This window comes from Chinchilla lanigera, unplaced genomic scaffold (assembly GCF_000276665.1).
Source record: "Chinchilla lanigera isolate Chin_1 unplaced genomic scaffold, ChiLan1.0 scaffold00012, whole genome shotgun sequence".
Classification (NCBI taxonomy): Eukaryota; Metazoa; Chordata; class Mammalia; order Rodentia; family Chinchillidae; genus Chinchilla; species Chinchilla lanigera.
The window spans coordinates 23,677,402-23,696,782 of NW_004955413.1; the positions used below are offsets into that span (position 1 = coordinate 23,677,402).

Genomic DNA, 19,381 nt, shown 5'->3' on the forward strand with positions numbered 1-19,381 from the left:
CCCTCCTCTGAGGCCTCAGGAACCTACCTAAGGAGCCCTCTGGGACAGAGTCCTGGGGACTTTAGCTGCCTTGGTGATCAGGTGGCTGAGCTCAACAGGGGCCCAACTAGGCTATGGGCAGCCTAAACTTAAGCAGCCTGGGGCCCTCTCTAAGAAAAGAAATACAAAATCGCAAGTACAAAATGAGTGTGGGATGCTGGGCGTGGTGGCACACACCCGAAATCCTCGCCTATAATCCCTCGGGAGGCTGAGGCAGGCGGATCAGCATGAGTTCAAAGCCAGCCTGGGCTACATAGTGAATTTAAGGCCAGCCTAAATTACAGAGTGAGACCCTGTCTCAACAAACAAAAAAAATAAACGAACAAAATGAATGCAAGGCCTCCAAAGGACCCAAGCAGCAAGGGACCCTGAAGCGGGACTTAATTTGCTTCCTGGAAAATCTGCCTCATTTCCTGCTCATGGGATTTCTAGCGCAGCTGTCAGGACCCATGGACCTGGAGGACACCGCGGTATGCAGGAAGCAGAGGCAGAGGCGTAGAGGAATCCAGGCAGCCCGGTCCTCGCAGCCGCCACAAGGGCTGAGCTGGAACCCGAGCCTCCCATTCCCTCCTCCCCACCGAGTTCAACTTTCTTCTTTGGGGTCCAGTTCAGCCTCCAGTGTCCCAGATTGAGCCCAGGAAGTCCTGGCCTTGGTCTGTCCGTCTGAGGACCCAGGCCAGGTGACGCCAGCCCCCTAACCTGGGCACCACTCCGGAAGTTCAGCCTGGCAGCCATGCCCTCCAGGGCTCTCATCTGACAGAGCCCATGCAGGCTGATTACTCCCATCCCTGAGTCACAGAGAAGAAAACAAGGCCCAGAGAGGCCAAGTGATCTGCCAAGGTCACACAGCAATCCTGGTAATAACAAGATCAGAGTCCAGGCCTCTGGTCATCCCACGTGAGCGCATATACAGCCTCTGCCCTTCTTGGGCTGCCAGCTCCTTCCCTGGTCCCTATCGACAGCGGATGTGGAGGAGGCCAGACTTCTCCCCAGCAGAGGGCTCCTGGGGGAGGGGCTGCTGCTCCTTGCCTGCCGTGGCACTGAGCGATCGCTCCTGCCCACTGGTGCCGGGCTGTGTGGTCTCAGTGACCCCGCCGCCATTCAGCTCCTTCCATTTCCTGTCCTTCCTCTCCTGCTCCTCCCCGCCCTCCTCTCCATCCTCATCCTCGTCCTCTTCCTCCGTCTTCTCCGGGGGGCCCGTGGGGGGCTCCTGGCTGCGCACGCGGCGGGACGGCCGCAGCAGAACCCTGCGGAAGCCTTGCTTGAAGCGGTAGGAGAGGAAGCCATAGAGGATGGGGTTGGCACAGCTGTTGGCATAGGGTAGTGCCACCACCAGGAAGTAGAGGCCGAAGAAGGCGGGCTCCTCAGGCAGGGGGCACACCACGTTGACGATGTTGAGCACATAGAAGGGCATCCAGCAGAGGACGAAGAGCGCCACCACCGCCACCACCATGCGCGTGACCCTGCGCTCAGAGCGCCGCCGCCGCTGGCCCGAGGGCGCCTGCACCCACTGGCATGAGGGAGCCCGCACCCGCCGCCCGGCCGAGCGCACCTTCACCACGATGAGCAGGTAGCAGAGACAGATGACCAGCAGCGGCCCGAAGAAGCCCAGCGCGGCTGTGTAGATGATGAAGGCGGCTCTCCAGGCCGCCGCCGGCTCGGGCCACTGCATGTGGCAGGTGCTCATGCCCTGGGGCACACCCGAGAAGACCACCACAGGCAGCACCACCACGGCCGAAGCCACCCAGACGGCCGCACTGACCACACGGGCCACCGGGGCCGTGCGCCAGCGGGCCGAGCGCGTAGGGTGTACCACAGCCAGGTAGCGGTCCACGCTCATGACCGTGAGGCAGAAGATGCTGGTGAACTGGTTGATGCCGTCCAGAGCCATCACCAGGCGACACATGAGGGACCCGAAGGGCCAGTAGGACAGAGCATTCTGGGCAGCCAGGAAGGGCAGCCCCAGCATGAAGAGCTCGTCGGCCAGCGCCAGGTTGAGGATGTACACGCTGGTGACCGACGGGCTGGCTGTGTGCCGCAGGACCACATAGATGACCAGTGAGTTGCCCAGCAGGCCCACCACGCACACCACCAAGTAGACGAGCGGGATCAGGACGCCGCTGATGGCCAGCCCTGCCGGACCCGGGGATGCAGACCTGTTTCCAAGGGTGGTGTCCAGCGGCCAGGCTGAGGAGGCATTCCCAGGGTCCCAGGTCGTGGGCACTGGTGAGGGGTAGCCAGGGGTATCCATGGCCCAGCGCAGCGGGTCAGCAGTCAGCTCCTGGCCTGGAGGGGGAAGGACACAGCTGAGTCACGGAGTCAGAGGGCAGCAATCTCGGCCCCTCTCCCGTTGCACTGAACATGGAGGCCATCTGCGGCCAGTCTATGGAGCTGCACGGTCCTGCAAGATTGGGTGGGTCTGTGCCGTTTATCAGAAGAGACACTAAGTCTTGGGGAAGTGAAGCGACCACCCCTCCAGGTCACATTACTAGGGTGTGGCACAGGACAGGAAGTTCTGCTGTTCCATAAAGTAATCATGCCCTTTCCAGGACTGGCACCCAGCTGGCAGGACCCCAGGAAGTGGACTGCGCTGCCTCCCCCACCAGTATGTCTCAGCCCCGATGAACCTATGCTCAAGCTGAATGGGGACCCTACAGGAACCTCGGAGGACCCATGAGCCCCCAAATTCCAGGTGAAAATGTGTCTGCAAGTCACATGTGGGGTGCACGCTGAAATCCCAGGACTTTGGGAGGCTGAGACAAGAGGATTGCAGGTTGGAGACCAGCCTGGGCAACTGAGTGACTCATCAAGATCCTGTCTTAAAATAAAAAAATAAAAAGAAGTGGGGATGTAGCTGAGAGCAAAGGCCCTGAGTCTAATCCCAAAACAAAACATAACATAACATAACATGCCTGTATCTTTTCTGGCGGAACCCAGAGCTTTCACCAGATGCCTGATTCTAAATGGAGTAAAGGACCCACAGGGCCAGGAACTCCCTCTGCCTGGCTGTCCCACTGGCCTCACCCCAGACCCTGCCAGGGAGGTAGCTGTGCCCTGGGGCTGGGGATGTGGAGGCCCCAGCTCCCCTGCAACCCAGCTGGAGATACAGAAGTCTGTGAACACATGGTGGGTGCTGTCACAGGACAGCTGCATCCCCCAGCCACAGACGCGAGGAGCTGATTGATGTCCCAGAGGGGACTGGGGCAGCAGCATGCCCACCAGCACTGCATGCCCTCCAGTACCTCCCTATCACAGCTCCTGGGTGTCAAAGCCAGGCCACCATCCCAGGCCCCCTGCTGGACTCAGTGCCCCTCAAGTGTGGAGATGCACCCAGCCCTTTCCTCCCCGCTGCAGCTGTTTCCTCCCACTTAGCCAAGCATGGCTCCACCTGCATTGGAGTACGAGACCTGGAGTCAGAGGAACAGGAGCAGATGGTCCTCAGCACAGCAGGGCAGGTGGCCAGTGAATGGAGGCCGGGTGGTACTTGCCAGCCTTCTCAGCTGGACTCTGGCTCCTGGAGGCCAGGCTGGGAGCACCTACCTCCTAATGACCTATCCCCTTGTCTCTTTGCCCCTGTCTGCCTCTGATTTTCCCTGCAGAAACTGTGATGGGGACACACATTCACTTTTATCTGAGCTTGGAGGCTTAGGGATCCTCTGTGGATTCGGGGAAAAGAAAGATGAAGGCCTTCCTCTCATGGCCTGCAATTCCACCCAGGACCTGCAGTAGGCGCTGCCCCAGGCAGACAAACCTCTGCAGGGGCAAAGCTCCCAGGACAGGGAGGCCGGCTGCTCCCAGCAGATGCCTTGGGCTCTGAGGGCCAACCAGGAGAGGCTGAGGGTAGCAGAGGACCCCTAGGCCGTGGCTCCGAGTGCTGAGTTCAGAACAGCCTCCCCTCCCAGAATAGGAGACAGGCGAGCTTCTGAGCCCGAGGGTGCCTGAGCTCAGCTGGCCCGCACCCCTCACCCTCAGCCAGGATGGTGGGCTGAGGCAGGCCAGGAGGGAGGAGGGCTAGTGGACAGGACCACAGCCATCCAGCTCAGAGCTGTCCCAGCCGCCCCCATTCTCAAGGCCATGGACCCAGAGCCGTAGACTGCAGGAGACCTATAAATAGCCTTTTAAATTCTTAGAACAGTCATAGAATCTCAGTCATAGATTCTTAGGCTCAGTGTCCTTGACGCAGAATGTTAAATTCCACTGCTAGAATCAGTCTTTGCTCGGTCCAGAACCGTGGAGTCTAAGACCTTTAACGTCCGGCTTCCCGGGCTTGGCTCATGAGGGTAGGGTCGGGGGGTGTTCTACATCACCTGTCCACCATGCACCCTGCTCTGCACAAAGCCGCTCTCCAGCGACCTTGCTGGGCAGCCAATCACAGCCCAGGGCTGCAGAGGGAGGACAGCGCCAGGCTGGAGAGGAGCAGAGAGCCAGGCAAACCTAATTTCCAGGCTTGAGGACAGATGCCCTCAGGGAAACCCCCTCCTCCTGCCAGGCAAACACGTGTGCAGCCTCACGTGCCAATACGCACTCGGGCAGGAGCACCTCAAGCCCAGCCAGACCCTCCTTCTGTACCCACGGGCCAACCAGCCCCTTGTGAAGCGTGGGCCACCAGCCTGGGTTCCGGCCACCACCCTGTCCCCGCCCATCCTCTCTGTCAAAGTTTAACAGCCCTGAAGCGGGCGGGCAAGAGGAGCAAGGAAATTACAGCTTTCCATGAGGGGTAAGGCAGACCTGCAATTTAGGTGCCGGCGTTTTTGGAAGCAGCTGGAATCCTGTGCATGATCTAGTTCATCCTTGGGAAGGAGAGACTTTTCCTCTCTGTCTGGTTTATCTTTGGCACAGCTTGCCTGAAAGCTGGGGGCGGATTCCTCTGAGGACCGTTCTGTTCAGGAGGGGAGAGGAGCACAGAGAGGGTGAGTGGCTGCCCTGAGCCCCACAGCAATTAAGGTCTGCCCCTGGGGATACCAGACTCCCAGCTGTGCTCACTCCCTTGTCTCCCAGCCACTACCCCTCTTGAGCTGGCTTTCAGCACCTAGCATCACCCAGAATTTGGTAATTATTGGCAGACCACACACCGCAGCCAGGAGAGTGCCAAGAGACAGTCTTCCTGAGCAGGGGTCTCAGACTCCCAGGTCAGAGAGGTTAGGCAACTTGCCTAGGGTCACCCAGCTGGTGAGTGGGAAGGGAGAATTCGAACTCTGTTTTGTATACTCTTAAAGCATCAGTATCTCTTGGACATGCAGCCTCAGACTGGGAGGAATCAGAGCCTGGGACAGTCCTGGACAGTGCAGGCTGATGGCCTCTGGCTGTCCTCTGCATCCCCAGGCCTTCCTCCAAAGAGGTCTGATTGTGCCCAAAGCTCCCACTCTAGGCCTGGGGCCTGAGCCCTGATTTCTACCCCACAAACCCCAGCTTGGGTCCAAGCTCTGCTACAGAGCGGCAGTGCCAGGGTGCAGTGTGACCTTGGGCAAACCTCTTCTCCTCTCTGGACCTAGTTTCCCTCCACTTAAATGCAGACGCAGGTTCCCAGGGTGGCTGTAAAGACTGGGTAGGCTCGGGCCAGACATCGTGCCCTGCACAGAGAGGGAGCCTAGGAGCACAGCCCCCCGTGAGCCCCTAGGTCACCACATCTTGCATCAGTTTCTCCAGCTGTGACCCTCGGCTGCTCCAAGACCTCAGGATTCTAGAATTGTACCCCAAACTCTGAGAGGAGCACCCCCACCCTGCAGCCCACGCAGAGGTCCCAGGAAGGCCTCCAACTCTGCAGCCCAGAACTCTGCCAGCCCACAGCCCAACCTCCCACATCCATCCTGGGCAGAGGGGGGGCCCTGGCACCCCCCTCAAGGACCCCAGCCCAGCTCCTTACCTGCCCACGGGGCGAGGGCTTCTTGCTGCCAGGCTGGTCATCATGCTGCTGCATCTTCCCCCCTGCCCAGTCCCTGGTGCCCCCAGAGCACCCCTAGCTGGCATCCCCCCGGGGTGCCCACTTCTAGGCCGCCTGTGAGCACGTGCCCCCTCCTAGGCCCTGGGAGCCCACACCTGCCCACAGAGCAGCTCCCATCTGCCCTCCGGCCCTGACTTCCCGCCGGCGCCCGGTGCGTCATGCCCTGTCCGTGGGACACATCCTCGGGGGAGAGGGGCACAGGTGGGGGTCTGCAGGCTGGGGTGGGTGGAGGAGGCTTCCCGAGGTGAGGAAGAGAAGACAGCGACAGGGACTGAGAAAAGCCAGTGGAACAGGGGAAAGGGGATTCGGTCGGAGGTGCAGAGAGAGGGCGGGGGAGAGTGGGTGGAAAGCCAGGATGAGGGGGAGCAGAGAGAGACGCGTGGCCGGGGAAGAGGAGGAGGAAAGGCAGGCGAGGGAGAGAGGGGACGAGAGCGATGCAGCGGGGCCAGCGCAAGCGAGGAAGGAGGAAGGAGAACGAGGGGGTGGCAGGGAGAGTGACAGAGAGGGATTGTGCCACAGATGGTGACATGGAGAGCCAGCACCAGCACGGGAGGGAGCCGGCGTGGCGTGGGGGGCGGGAGGGGTGGGAGGAGCGGCCGAGGCCAAGAGCAGGTGCCAGGGTGGTGGGGCCGCAGGTTAGGGGAGGAGGCCGGGAGAGGGAGGGGCCGGCCCTGTTACCGGGGAGATTTCAGCCACCCACGCTGGCCTTGGCTCTCGGGGGAGCAGAGAAGCTTGACACTCAGTGGCAGGACGCCCCCCGGGCTGCCGTGGCACATGTCCCCTGGGGTAGCAGCTGCGGCCCCGGGCGTGAGGCTGGGCACAGCTGTCCAGAGGGGGGGCGGGCAGGGGTGAGCCCTGAGTGGGGGTCTGCCGCAGGGTACACGGCCCTGGGCTGGACACAGGGTGGGGGTTGTCAGGTGCTGAGCACAGGGTGGGGGTCGTCTTCCTGGGGTCTGGGGAAGCTGGCGAGCCCCAAGCCGAGCAAGAAGCCAGAGGCCAGGGTGGAAAACGGGTATTTTTAGACTTTCAGAGCAGAGAGGCAACCTCAAAGCTCTCATGCAGCGAGAAAACAGATTTCCACTATTTTTAATTGACAAAATTAAAAATATAATCTCTATAATGAAGACAATTTTTTATAATACAAGTCTGCTAATGAGAAGAATAGAGTTCTTTGGGGGAGGATAATGTTTGGCTTAACTGGAGACCAAAGCTGGCATTTCCTGTTGTCAGAGGGGCTGCCTGTGCGGATCCGTGCGGATCCTTCCCAGCTCGGGGGCTCTGCAGACACAGGCAGGGCCCTTGGCCATTGGGAGTCCCTGTCCCAGGGGCCTGAGCCCTGGCCTGGCCGCCTCTGCACATCTTGTGACCCTGCCTCCCGAGAACGGGGAGGAAGAGGCAGAGAACAGAGCAAAGGGAAATGAGTCTTCCTTGAGGACCTCTCCGTAGTGGGTCACTCCTCAGGAGCAAGGCTGGACCTGCCTTTTGTCACGAGGTCCCAGGGCGTTCTCCCAGGCCCCAGGTGACCACAGGTCCAAGTTCATCCTGTAGATGGGCTCCCGGGACAGTGTTCTCAGGCTGCAGGGTGGGGATTCCGTGACACTGTCCCCTCTACCCACAGCCCTCCTGTGACTTCTCACTGACCCCCGAAAAGCCCCTTACAACCCACCTGGCTTCATACCTAGCAAGCCGTACTGCCCTGGCCTACCCAAGTGCAGCACACCCAGTCTCACTCACCCCTTCACCCGTCATTCATCTTCCAGATGCCCCTGGGTGCCGGGCTCGTCCTAAGCCCCAGGAACAAGGTGGTGGAGGAGACCAGCTCCTGCCTCCTGGCTCACTCGGGGTAGGACAGGCAATTTGCAAACACAAAGAGGGCTGGAACTGACCTGGGCCTGGAGAAGGGAGGCAGAGCCGGAAGGAGGCAGCGAAGGAGCCACTTGGTGCCGTGGAAGAGCGGAAACCAAGCACATTCCTGGGGAGGGCTTCTACCTCAGCCTGGAGGAGGGGGACTGCTCAGTGGGAGCAGAGGCCTTTGGGACCTGATTGATGTCTCTGCCAGGTTTGCTCTGGCTGCCCCTAGGGCCACACCTGGGCTGAGGGCAGAGTCAAGACACCAGCTGGGGGCCCAGTGAGGAGCGCTGGCTGCTTGGGGCCTTTGCGCAGGCTGCGCCCCTTCCCCACCCTCCTGGTGGCGCACAAGAAGTCACCGCCAGTTGTCCCCTCTGGAGGTCTTCCCGCCTCGGGTCAGGGTCGTCCCCTTCCCTAAGCCACCAGTCTGGCCCTAATCCCACCTGTGAGCAGCCAGCTGAGGGGGCAGGTCTGTCCCACACTGGGCTGTGTCCCCGGGCCTGGCACACAGTAGGTGTTTGCCAAGTGTTGAGTGAGTGAAGAGGATGGGAAGTTGGTGGCTGGGGGCAGAAGGGGCTGCTAAGGGGGCACTGGAGGTTGGGGGAGGGGCGGCCTGGGTGCCAGCTTGCGGCAGGTGCGACCCAAGTCAGAGAACAGCCTCCCTGGGGGCTCCTCCGGCAAAAGTGGCCCAAGAAGCAGGGCGCAAGAGAGCTGGGGGGCGAGGAAGTGTGGGGTACCTGGAAGCTGGGCGACCCTGCGCTGCTGGCATGGAAATCCCGGAGGCCTAGGGCCTGGGGCACGAGAACCCCTGACCCCTGTCAGAGCTGCTGGGGTCCTGGGGGCTGCCTGGCCTGCCACCCCCTAGACAGGACAACGCTGTCTCCTGTGCCAGAGCCCCACTCCTCCAAAACCAGGGCCTTGGCTGCACCCTTAGATTGTACGTCCACCATCAGACAGTTTTTCAGGAGCCCAGACCCAGGATTCTCCCCTCCCTGAGAGCCAGGACAAAGCTCCTTCGCTTTCCTCTCTGCCTGCAATACCTCCAAGACGGGGGCTCAGCTGCTGAGATGGACATCTGTCAGTCTCAAATAACAGATGACAAACAGCCACCTCAGCCCAACCCCTGGGCCGTCTCACTGCAGCCCCCCACAAGGGTGTCATCTGAGTCATCACCCCCACTGGTTCCAGTGGGTCTAAGGTGTGGCTTTGCCACTTACTGGCTGTGTGACCTCAGATTTGCGACTTAACCTCTCTGAGCTTCAGTCCTTCCTCTTCAACACCTGCTGTGTGGGGTTGCCATGACGATGGAATGAGTCAACTGCTACAGTTCCCAGGGACACTGAGACACTACCGTATGTGTTAGTTAATGTGATCCTGGCCACTTCTCAGCTCCCGAGGGTGGAGGGACAAGGGCTGGGACACCAGGCGGAGGAGTGCGAGCCCAGTGCCTGCCCGTGAAAACCTCTTGGAACTTGGGCCCCGCACTCTGTGTCTCTAAGCTATCCACGCTCTCGAGCCTGGTGCTGCCTGCTGGGCCTGGCAGTGGAGGCATTCAGGACCCGCCACTTGGGCATACTGATTCCTTTTAAACTAAAGTCTCTTGAAAAGCAAGAAGGGCATGGCGAGCTTTCCTGTGCTCCCTGAGGCAGGAGCTGAGGCTGTGGGAAAAGCGCCCTTCTGCCAACACCGGGGGCAGAGGGCGGGGACGGCTGCACCACAGACCTGCTCGGTGACCCCTTATCCTCCTGGGACACATCGGCCAGTTCCCTCCACACAAGGGCACGGACACTGCCTCACTCCTTGGGGCCTCCTGGGGACGGGGCTCCCACATCCAAGCCCATGGGAATAAGACTCCTGTTTTCCCCCGTGCCTCTGTCCCATGTCAGTTTAATTCTTAGGCCCAGCCAGAGACTCAAAGAGAGCAGAGAGCAAAACCTGTACCTCTGCCCTGCCCACCCCCGTCACCTATGTTGGTCCCCCGGTACTGCCCTCGGCAGGAAGTGAGGGCTTTTAGACACACAGATGCCAGCGTCAGACTCCTATGGCCATAAGCTGCTCACTGAATGAAACCCGCTATCTCCATGGCCTGTGTGTGTCCTTTAGTCGGAATCTCAGGTGAGCCCCAGGCCCTTTGCACAGGCTGCTCCCAGTCCCTCCCTTCACTCCAGTGGCAGGAGGGCATTATGTGCTCAGGGCAGCCTCCTCTGAAGCCCACCCCTCTTTGGCACTCCTGCCCACTCTTCCTCTGTAATGCAATTATTTTTTTATTTGATTTTATATTATCAAGACACTGCAAATAAAATTTTAAAACCAATTATGCTAAAAAGGGTTATAATAGCCAAAAAGATAACTATTCTCTTATGACCCTATCCCACTCCCTTGTCCCAGAGGTAACCCCGTCCTCATAGAGATTTCTCTGTTTATCTCCAGCTTCCTGAATATTATGTTTATTTTTCTCAATCTCGATTCCCCAACTTTACTCATATCTACGAAATCATCTATTAGGCCAATGAGCAGTTTAGATTTCTGAGACAGGATCTCATTTTGTTGTTTAGCCTAGCCTTGAACTACTATATAGCCCAGGCTGGCCTTGCACTCACTCCAACTCACAGAAATTCTGCTGCTTCAGCCTCCCAGGTGCTAGAATTATAGGCACGCACCACCACGCTTAGCAGGAGTTTAGATTTCTTACACCCTCTCCTCCCCTTCCTCATCCCCTCCCCATCTTCTCAGTAGGAATGATGTTACACACATATTAGGAATGCGATATACATATTATTTTCTGCTCAACCAAGAGTTAATAATTGCCTCATTTTTCCATTTGCTCAGTTTTTTTCTAAAATATGATTTTCTTGGACAATTGTTTCCACCTGTGCCCCAACAGCTCCATAAAAAACTAATTGTGGTGTTTCCAGATTCCAACCACAGTGAAATTTTTTTTTCCTGGCAGCTACTGAGCTCCTCTCGCCTGGCCCATGCTGCCCCTGAGGCCTAACTACAGCTCGGGCCTGGGGTGATCCTGAGAACCAAGTATTGAAGGCTGAGTTACCAGCCATGGCACCACTGGGAGGAGTCGGAATCTCTGGGAGGTGGGATAGTCAAAGGAAGTGAGGTCATTAAGGTGCGCCCTTGAGGGGCTATTGGGACCTCAGCCCTTCCTGTCTCTTTCTGTGCCTCTTGGCTGCCATGGGGAGAGAGCTTTACTCCACCACACACTCCCACCATGATGTTCTGCCTCACCACAGACTCAAAGCCAACAGAGCCAGTCAACCATTGACTGAGACTTTGAAATCCATGAGCCAACATGAATGTGCCGTAGTTTGAATCTTACATATCTTCCAAAGGCCATGGGCTAAAAGCTTGGTACCCAGATGATGGTGTTATGGGAAAGTCAGGGAAACTTCAGAAGGTGGGGTGAAGTTAGAAGAGGAGATCACTGGGGGTGTGTCTTTGGGAGGGTACATCCTGGATCTCTCCACCTTCTCTCTGTCTGTCTCTTTCCTTCCCAGGTGCCACGAGTTGAGCAGGTTTGTCTTTGTCACCCACTTTCACCGTGACGTTCTGCCTTAGCACAGGTCCAGAAACAATGAAGTCAAGTGAACACAGACTAAAACCCTGAAACTGTGAGCCAAGATGAATCTTTCTTCCTTTAAGTTCACTTTCTCAGATATTTTTTCACAGAAACAGACAGTTAACTAACAGAAAATTGGTACTAAGAAGTAGGGTTGTTGCTGTGGCTATACCTGACCATGTGGCTCAGAAGTCTTTGGAATTGGTTTGTGGGAGGAATTTGGAAAAGTTTGGAGAGGCTGGCTAGAAAAAAGCCTCTAAGGGGCTGGGGATTTAGCTCAGCAGCAAAGCGCCTGCCTGGCAAGCGCAAGGTCATGAGTTCAATTCTCGGTACCAGAGGGGGGAAAAAAAAAAAAAAAAGCTTCTTATATTGTAAGCAGAGCTTAATGGGTGATTCTAGTGGGAGCACAGAATGCTGATAGGAATGTGGACAGCAAAGGCCAGGCTCAAGATTTCCAGTGGGAATGAGGACTCTGTTGGTCACTGGATTAGTGGTGATACATATTATATTCCGGCAAAGAATTTGTTTATATTTTGTCCATGCCCTGAGACTTTATATGAGGCTGATTTTAAAGGCAAAAGACTAATCTGGCAGAGGAAATTTCAAGGCAGCTCAGTATTTAGTCTGTGGCATGGGTATTGCTGATTACTTTTAGCAAGATTTATAGTGAGAATCCGGAAAAAAAGCAGAACTGAAAGATCAAAAGACTTGCAGTTTGACTAGAGGAAGAGTATGTTTCAAGTTGTAGCTATAGAAGGTACGGTTGTTAAAAAGAGTACTTCCATTAAAAAGAACCCAAATACATTGTGCCTGGATGAGAAAGATACCTTGAAGGCATTTCAGGAATCAGCAAGACCCCATTCCTCACAGACTCAAAGGTGTAAAAATGTAAACCTTTCACTTGAGAAAAGAGTCTCTGGGTGCCTGCTCCCTCTGGGCTGCATAAGAAGTTTCCCCAGGTTCTCAATTTACCTCATTGTACAGGCGCGCAGAGGCTGTTGTAGCCTTGGTCCAAGTGGGCCTGGCTATTACTTGTATGGGCAGTAGATTCTAGCGTCATTCACATGATGCTGGTATTTCAGGCCCACAGAATGCAATAGGCTTACAGAGTCTTCTGCCTAGATTTCAAAGGAAGTCATGGAAGGCCACGGGGTGTGTGGCGGGATCAGAGTCCCTAGAGACAGCTCCTGAGTGGGGGGCAGTGCATGAAGCTGTAAGAGTGCCAAGGCTGCAGTGCAGACCCCAGGAAGTTGTAGATGCCAGAAACATGGATCATGTGCTGAGGTATTGGGGACCATAAATTATAAATTGAGTCTGGAGAACATCCAAGGCTGTCCTTGTCCAGCCCTGTAAACTGGACTGGAACACGGAAACTCTCCACTTTCTCCCAGTTATAGATGAACCCCTACGGCTAGTGACACTGTGGCATTCACAGGGCAAGATAAGACCTGCTGAAGACGTCAAGGATTTTAAAGCAGTGTAGTAGCAGCAGTAAAAGCTTTGCCTCGGGAAACTACAGTTTCCTTATGGCCCTTGTTTCATGCGGGCAAGAGTGCTTTGTTCTTTTACTAGGCCACCATAATTACCATGACCCTTCCTGGAATCACTTACTACCCCTCTCCAAGCACTGGCTGATACAAATAAGCAATCTGGAGTGTCTTTGTCTTTGCCCACCCTGAGGCATTGACCTCCTCCCTCCCTCTGTGAATTACTAAACTTGTCTCTGTCTCTTCTTTCATCCTTCACCATGCCCTCGGCCCTGAGGAAAGCCACAGGCAACAAGAACAGCCAGTGAGAGAGAGAGAGAGAGAGAGAGAGAGAGAGAGAGAGAGAGAGAGAGAGAGAATATGTGGCCTACTGCAGCCAGGACATAGGAGCCAGTCCCCGGAGGTCACACATGCTACCACCACCTTCTGGAATGGGAATGTTCACCCAGTGCCATTGTATTTTAGGAGTATGTAATTTTTAAAAAATAGGAGCTCATAGATTAAATTTACCTTGCACATCAGGAAGAAACTGGACTTCTGAGCAATGCTAGAACTTTTAAGATGTCCAGGGTTCTTGGAGATGGACTAAATTCATTTTGCAGTATAAGGTGAACATCTGCCTTTGGGACAAAGGGTGGAGTGTTATAGCTAGATCTGCAATGTTTCCCAAAGTCTCATGTGTACGTGGCTTCAACCTCAGCTCCTGGCCTGTTGGGAAGGGAGGAAACTTTCGGAGGTGGGGCCTAGTTGGAAGAGAAAGGTCATGAGGGAGTGACTTTGAAGGGCATATTTTGTTCCTGGACTCTTCTGTTTGTTTTTTCTTCTTGGCCACCCTAGGTGAAACTACATGTTCCCTGCCATGACCCTCTGCCTTACCGTAGCCCTGAAACCAATGCAGCGAGGAGATCAGGGCTGAAACCATGACCCACAACAAATCTTTCATCCAGTAAAATGATTTTCTCAGTTATTTTGTCAAAGCAACAGAACATTAACATACAGCTGGTGGCTTGGGATTTTATATAACAGGGATTTCCTCCAACTTTTTCCTGTGTTAGATCCAGATTCTTGGATTCCATATTTTACCTTTTGTTGGAAAGGATTTTACATTCTCCTTCTGATGGAACATGGCCTGCAGCAACTTCCCCAGAAAATAATACAAATATGGTTAACTCATAGATAGCCTGGCTGGGTATAAAATTTGAGGCTGAGCCAGGTATGGTGGCAAAAGCCTGTAATCCCAGCACTCTAGGAGGCTGAGGAAGGAAAATTACAAGTTCAAGGCCAGTCTGAATAACTTAGGAACTTAGTGACAACCTTTCTCAAAATAAAAATAAAAAATAGGTTGAGGATGTAACAGCATGAAGGCCCTGGGTTAATCCATGGGGGTGAGGGGTAGAAGGAGGAGAAAGAAGAGAAAGAGGAAGAGGAGGAGAAAGAGAGGGAGAAGAAGAAGGAGAAGGAAGAAAAGGAAGAGGAGGAAGAGGAAGAAGAGGAGGAGAAGGAGAAAGAGAAGAAGGAGAAAACTCTTGAGGCTGAAAATCACTTCAGCTCAGCAGATGGAGAGCATCTGTCCCCATCTCTGGCTGCCAACACAACTTGAACAATAGCTTTAGGTAACATTTTTCTTTACTCTAGAAACTTCTAGAATTTTTCCTTTAAGTCTGAATTTCTGAAATTTCATTACAATGTGTTTTGGGACTTTTTTTCCCCCCTTCATTGTTTGGGACTGTTTTAATCTGGAGATTCATGTTCTTCAGTTTGGGGGATGATTTTTACTATTATTTCTTTCCGATCTACTACTTGAATATTTAACCTCCTAGATTAACTCTTTAACTTGCTTGTTCGCCTTTACCATTTTGTTCTACTTCCTGTTAGAGTTTTCTGTTAACTATTTTTATCTTTCAACCGTCTTAACCAACATTTTTAAATTTCCCAGGACTCTTTTCTGATTTCTAGCTGCTGGCATCTTGGGCTTGTTTGTAGCTAGGCTATGCTTCCTTTTCTTCCCAAGAACAGCAATGATAGTTTCTTCAAAATTTTCTTCTGCTCACTGCATTATCTCTATTTCTTGCTGGTTGCTCTTCTCTTTCCTTGATTTCGACTTAGGCGCGCCATTCTTTGCTATGCATTCCTGTTTCAGAAGGAAGCATCAGAGCTCCAGCTGAAGCTCAAGCACACAGTGGTGAGCATCTCTGTAAGGCAGCTGGGTCTTTTGTCAAGGACACCTGGAGGTCAGCACCTGAGGCCTTCCTCTGGGGTGACCAGGTCCCCACTTTCCTGTCTCAGGTGAGTATATGCCTAGCAGTAGCACTCCTGAGCTGGACAAGGGAAGGGGCTGGGAACAGCCTGTTCACAACTCAGACTTTCACTAATCCCCCTGTAGCAGTCAGACGCTGGTGCATAACAAACCACTGTAAAATCTCCATGGCAACGACAGTACGCATTCACTGGCGCTGTTCAGCCAGGCTGCGTGGATCTAAATGGGTCACACTGGGCAGATGTGCATCAGGTTTCTCCCATTGCTTGGCACAGGCAGGTTCACCCACAACGCAGTCTTCTTCTACAGCACAGCAGAGCAGGTCCAAGGGCACAGGCACACAGGTGTCTCCTCTGAATCTCGTGCTAAGGTCCCTGTGGCACAGCAAGTTCCATGGCTGGGTCTCCGGGCAGTGGGGCCCGAGGGAGTGGTTATTTGCTAAGTGGAACGGAAGCCGCCAAGGTGCCAGTGTCAGTCTGGTGCCTCCCCCGACCTTGCCCCGGAGCAGGTGCCCCAATCCCCAGCTCTCTGTTTAATTTTCCCTGTCCAGCTCAGAAAAAGGGGCTTCCTGGCTGCATCGTGCAATGGTGAAGACTAGGGGGTTTCTAAGCGCTCCATAGACTCCCAGACCACCCGGACTGTTTGTTTCACCTCCTGCATCCCGTGTGCAGTGTCTGAATCCCTAATCCTGAGTCCCCCCGGGGTTCTTCCAGGCCACCCCGCCCAGTGGGCACTGAAATCGGTCTTCCTCGGTTCTGGCAAATGATTTATTCACACTGCCATCTGCTCTCACCCTCGCACACTGTGGTTTGGGGTTACAGAGGTCTCTCGCTTTCTCTGAAGGTGGGCGTTGTGTTTCTGTTTCTTGTTCTGTCTTGCTGCTTCTTTACGTGGCCCCTGGGACCAGAGCCTCTTCCTCTCCGTGCCATGTGACATGTGGCTCCAGCCTCGTGGCGGAGTTTCATTTGCGTGTCTACCTCTCCCTCCGGCTACGGGTCCCGGCCAGGGACAGCCGTGCCTCCCCTCGCTACACCTGCAGCCCCTGCACACCCTGGTGCAGAGGATCTGGTGCACACATGGGAACTAGATGAGGCAGAACTGGGGGTCCCTGGGATCTCTGCTCCCTTTGCCTTCCACCAGGCCCTCTGCAGGAGTCCCCGGACCTGCCTCTCCCTCCTTACCCCTCAGCCCCAGATGGGATCAGAGGGAAGCTATGGGGGGAACGGCAGAGATCGAAGGACTAGGCAGCAAGAGCCCCTGCCCAGAGAGGTCGCTGCTGGCACCAGTGCCTTGGGAACCAGCTCCCAAGACCTGGTGGTGAGGGCAGCAGGCACACGGGCCTCTCCGAGACTCTGCAGGAGGGGGGGCTCCTGTGGGCAGCTCTTCTCTTCCCCACGGCGACGGATGGGGCCACCATAACCTGGGGCTTCTGCTGCCACATCCAAGATGGCGGCGAGGAGGCTGGAGAGCGGGTGCTACGGGGTCACTGGCGTGGTTGGCATCCCCAGCCCCCTCTTGCACCCATATGCTCATTTGCATAAACAGCAGCCTCAGGGCGGCCCTGCTGCCCCAGGCTCGCTGTGCAGGGAAACCAGCTCCTTAACACCTCATCACAAACAGCCCTGAAGGCAGCCCCTGCGCAGGGGTAGAGGAGGGCTAGGGTCGGCGACTGCGGAAGTGCTGGGGTGAGCAGATGTCACGGGAGGAGGGAGCAGCTTGAGCCAAGGTCCTGGGGTGGATGAGGACAGTTCTCCATGAAGTGGCCCCGAGGGCTGGGACTATTGGAGGAGGGGAGGCAGGGCTAATGGGCGAGGCTGGCTTCTGTGCCCAGTGCCCTGCGGTGTCACTAGAGGGCTCAGACTGGGAGCCCGTTTGATCTGGTTTGGGCTCTGATGTGATAGCCCTGGCAGCAAGGATCCGAGCAGGATACACGAGCGGTCAGAACGGTGCCTGGTGGAACGCCCTGCTCCCTGGCTCTGCAGAAGTGCGCATCCCTGCCCCGCGGCGGTTCCCTTGGCCACAGGCAGCGTGAGCAGAGGCCTCCAACGCGGTCGGGAAGGGGCTCAGCTGTGGTGCTTCCAGATCCACCAGGAGAAGAGCGGATCCCCGCCAGTGCTGGTCGGAGGCTGAGAGAGCCGCGAGCACAGCCCCACCAGCCCGCGGCAGGAGCGGGTCCCCAATCCAGCCCAGGCGGTCAGCCAGCCCACCGTGGGCAGCGTCTGAAGAGGACAGTTGCACTGCTTGGTGGGAGAGGGACCGAACAGAGAGGGCGGTAGGGAGGCCAAAGAGGCCATCACTGCTGCTACGGGACAGCGGCAAGGCCCCGAGCCAGAGCCCGGCAGGGACAGGGATAGGTTGGGCCAATACTGGAAGCCAAACTGTCTGAGCGTGACCAGTGAATATCAGGGTGAGAGAATAGGAGCCTGGGGGACCCCCACATCCCTGCTTTGGAGGAGGAATTAGAAGCAGCCAGGCTCCAAAACAAAGTCTCAAAAGAGTTGGCCCTATTCTTCTCGGTTTTTTTTTATAGTCTTTTTGAGACAGGGTCTCCCGATGCAGTTCAGGCTGGCCTTGAGCTCACTTTGTAGCCCAGGCTGGTCTTGAACTCGCACCATTCCTCCTGCCTCAGCCTCCCAAGTGCTGGGATTACAGGCGTGGGCCACCACGCCCAGCTCCTTTTCTTTCTTTTCTCTCTCTTCTTTTCCTTTCCTTTCTTAACAGGGTCTCACCATGGGACCCAGCCTGGCTTTGAACCTGTGTTGATCCTCCCACCTCAGCTTCCCGAGTGCTGGGATTACTTGTGTGTGCCACCATGCCCAGCTGAAGGTGCTCTTGCCTGGCAGGCCACATATCCACCCCAAGATGGGTCAGGTATGCAGTGTGGAGCCCCATACCCTGCCAGGCCAGGTGCAGAACAGGTGCCGAGACCTGAGGCTGCTGGTGAGTGAGCCCCCGCCCCACCCAACAGCTCTTCCTGTTTCAAAACAGGTTCTCTCGGGCCTCCCTCACTGCCGCTCTTTTCTACCCGAGGGCCTCTGATCCTGAGCCCATTTGCAGAGCAGGAATGAGGGACCCAGCCCATGTCCAGGGACAGCTGAGTGCAAAAATACAGTGGCAAGAGCAATAGGCTGAGTCCTAAGGCTTGGTTACCAATGCTGTCAGCTAGCCATAACAGATGGCCTGACCAACACTAGCATGAGCGTGTAAGAGGTTTCGTTTTCATTTGTTTTCACGTCAAGGCAGCCATTGGTATCAATTCAGCTGCCAACCTGGGCTCTATTTACCTTTCTGCTCCAACATTCTGAATATGTTGGTTCATAGTGTGTCTTCATGATTGTGGCTTCAAGCTCACAAAATGGCTGCAACAGCTCTAGACATCCCATCAATATTCCAGGCAAGGAAAGAGGTGGGACAAAGGGCAGTGTCAGCTGCATTTGTCATTTTAATGGAAGGAAACACATTTTCCCAGAAGCTGCTTCCTCTGCTGACTTCCACTCATGTCTGGGTGGCCAGAACTGTGTGACCTTCAAGCACCAGATGCAAAACCAACTGGGAAAAGACATATTTTGTCTAGTGCTCGGTACCTGGCTCCCCTGCACAAAACTAGGATTCTGTTGTGGAGTGGGGTGGGAGTAGTGACAGAGGTGGGAGAGTGCAGGGCCTGCCTTAATCATCTGAGCTTGAACTCTGCAAAGTGGGGCAACAGTGAAAGACATTGCAGAAGAGGACATTCCACTTTCAGCTGGAAGGAGCACCCAGCCCCTTTTCAGAATGCAGGGAAGCAGGGGGAGAGGAACATGTGCAAAGGCCCAGAGGTGAGAGCAGCATGGATGTGGCTTCTGGGACTGAGGGTTCAGTATGATGGTGGAGGCTCTGACGTGGAAGAGGGATGGAGGCCAGGCCTCCAGAGCCTCCTGGAACCTACACCCTCCCCCTTCAAGAACAGGAGGCAGAAAGACCCTTCCTCTGACTCTGGCAGTGTGGAAGGGGTGCGCTGGGGCTTCCAACACAGGCCTGCAAGGGCTTTAATGTTTTCTTGTTTCAGAGGAAAAGTAACCCTAAAAACATACAGACTTTGCACAGCAAGTAAGGGAAGCAGAGGGGTCTCCCTGATCTCTGGGTCCCTTTGGTGTGGGTTGAGGGAGCTGGGGGTGAGGGTCCTGCCTTGGGACTTGGGACGTGAGACAGTGGGGCTGCTCAGAGCTCCAGAACAGTGCCTGTGGGACTGGAGTGGGGGC

At 55.6% G+C, this 19,381-nt stretch overlaps 1 protein-coding gene across 2 annotated transcripts; it reads right to left on the reverse strand.

The window, feature by feature from the left end:
• Positions 1–291: 291 nt before the first annotated feature.
• Sstr3 (somatostatin receptor 3) lies at positions 292–6,538 on the reverse strand. Of its 2 annotated transcripts, XM_005379194.1 has the most exons (3): positions 5,903–6,538; positions 4,768–4,918; positions 292–2,325 (listed from the first exon to the last, which is right to left on the reverse strand). In XM_005379194.1, exon 3 carries the CDS (start codon positions 2,288–2,290, stop codon positions 992–994), a length of 1,299 nt encoding a protein of 432 aa, XP_005379251.1. In that variant the 5' UTR covers positions 2,291–2,325; positions 4,768–4,918; positions 5,903–6,538; the 3' UTR covers positions 292–991. The 2 variants fall into 2 exon arrangements, with proteins under 2 accessions (XP_005379251.1, XP_005379250.1); XM_005379193.1 differs by lacking the exon at positions 4,768–4,918.
• Positions 6,539–19,381: the final 12,843 nt, after the last annotated feature.

Bases quoted from the DNA above. Each gene is read 5' to 3' on its own strand.
- Sstr3 (XM_005379193.1), bottom strand. From the start codon at position 2,290: ATGGATACCCCTGGCTACCCCTCACCAGTGCCCACGACCTGGGACCCT.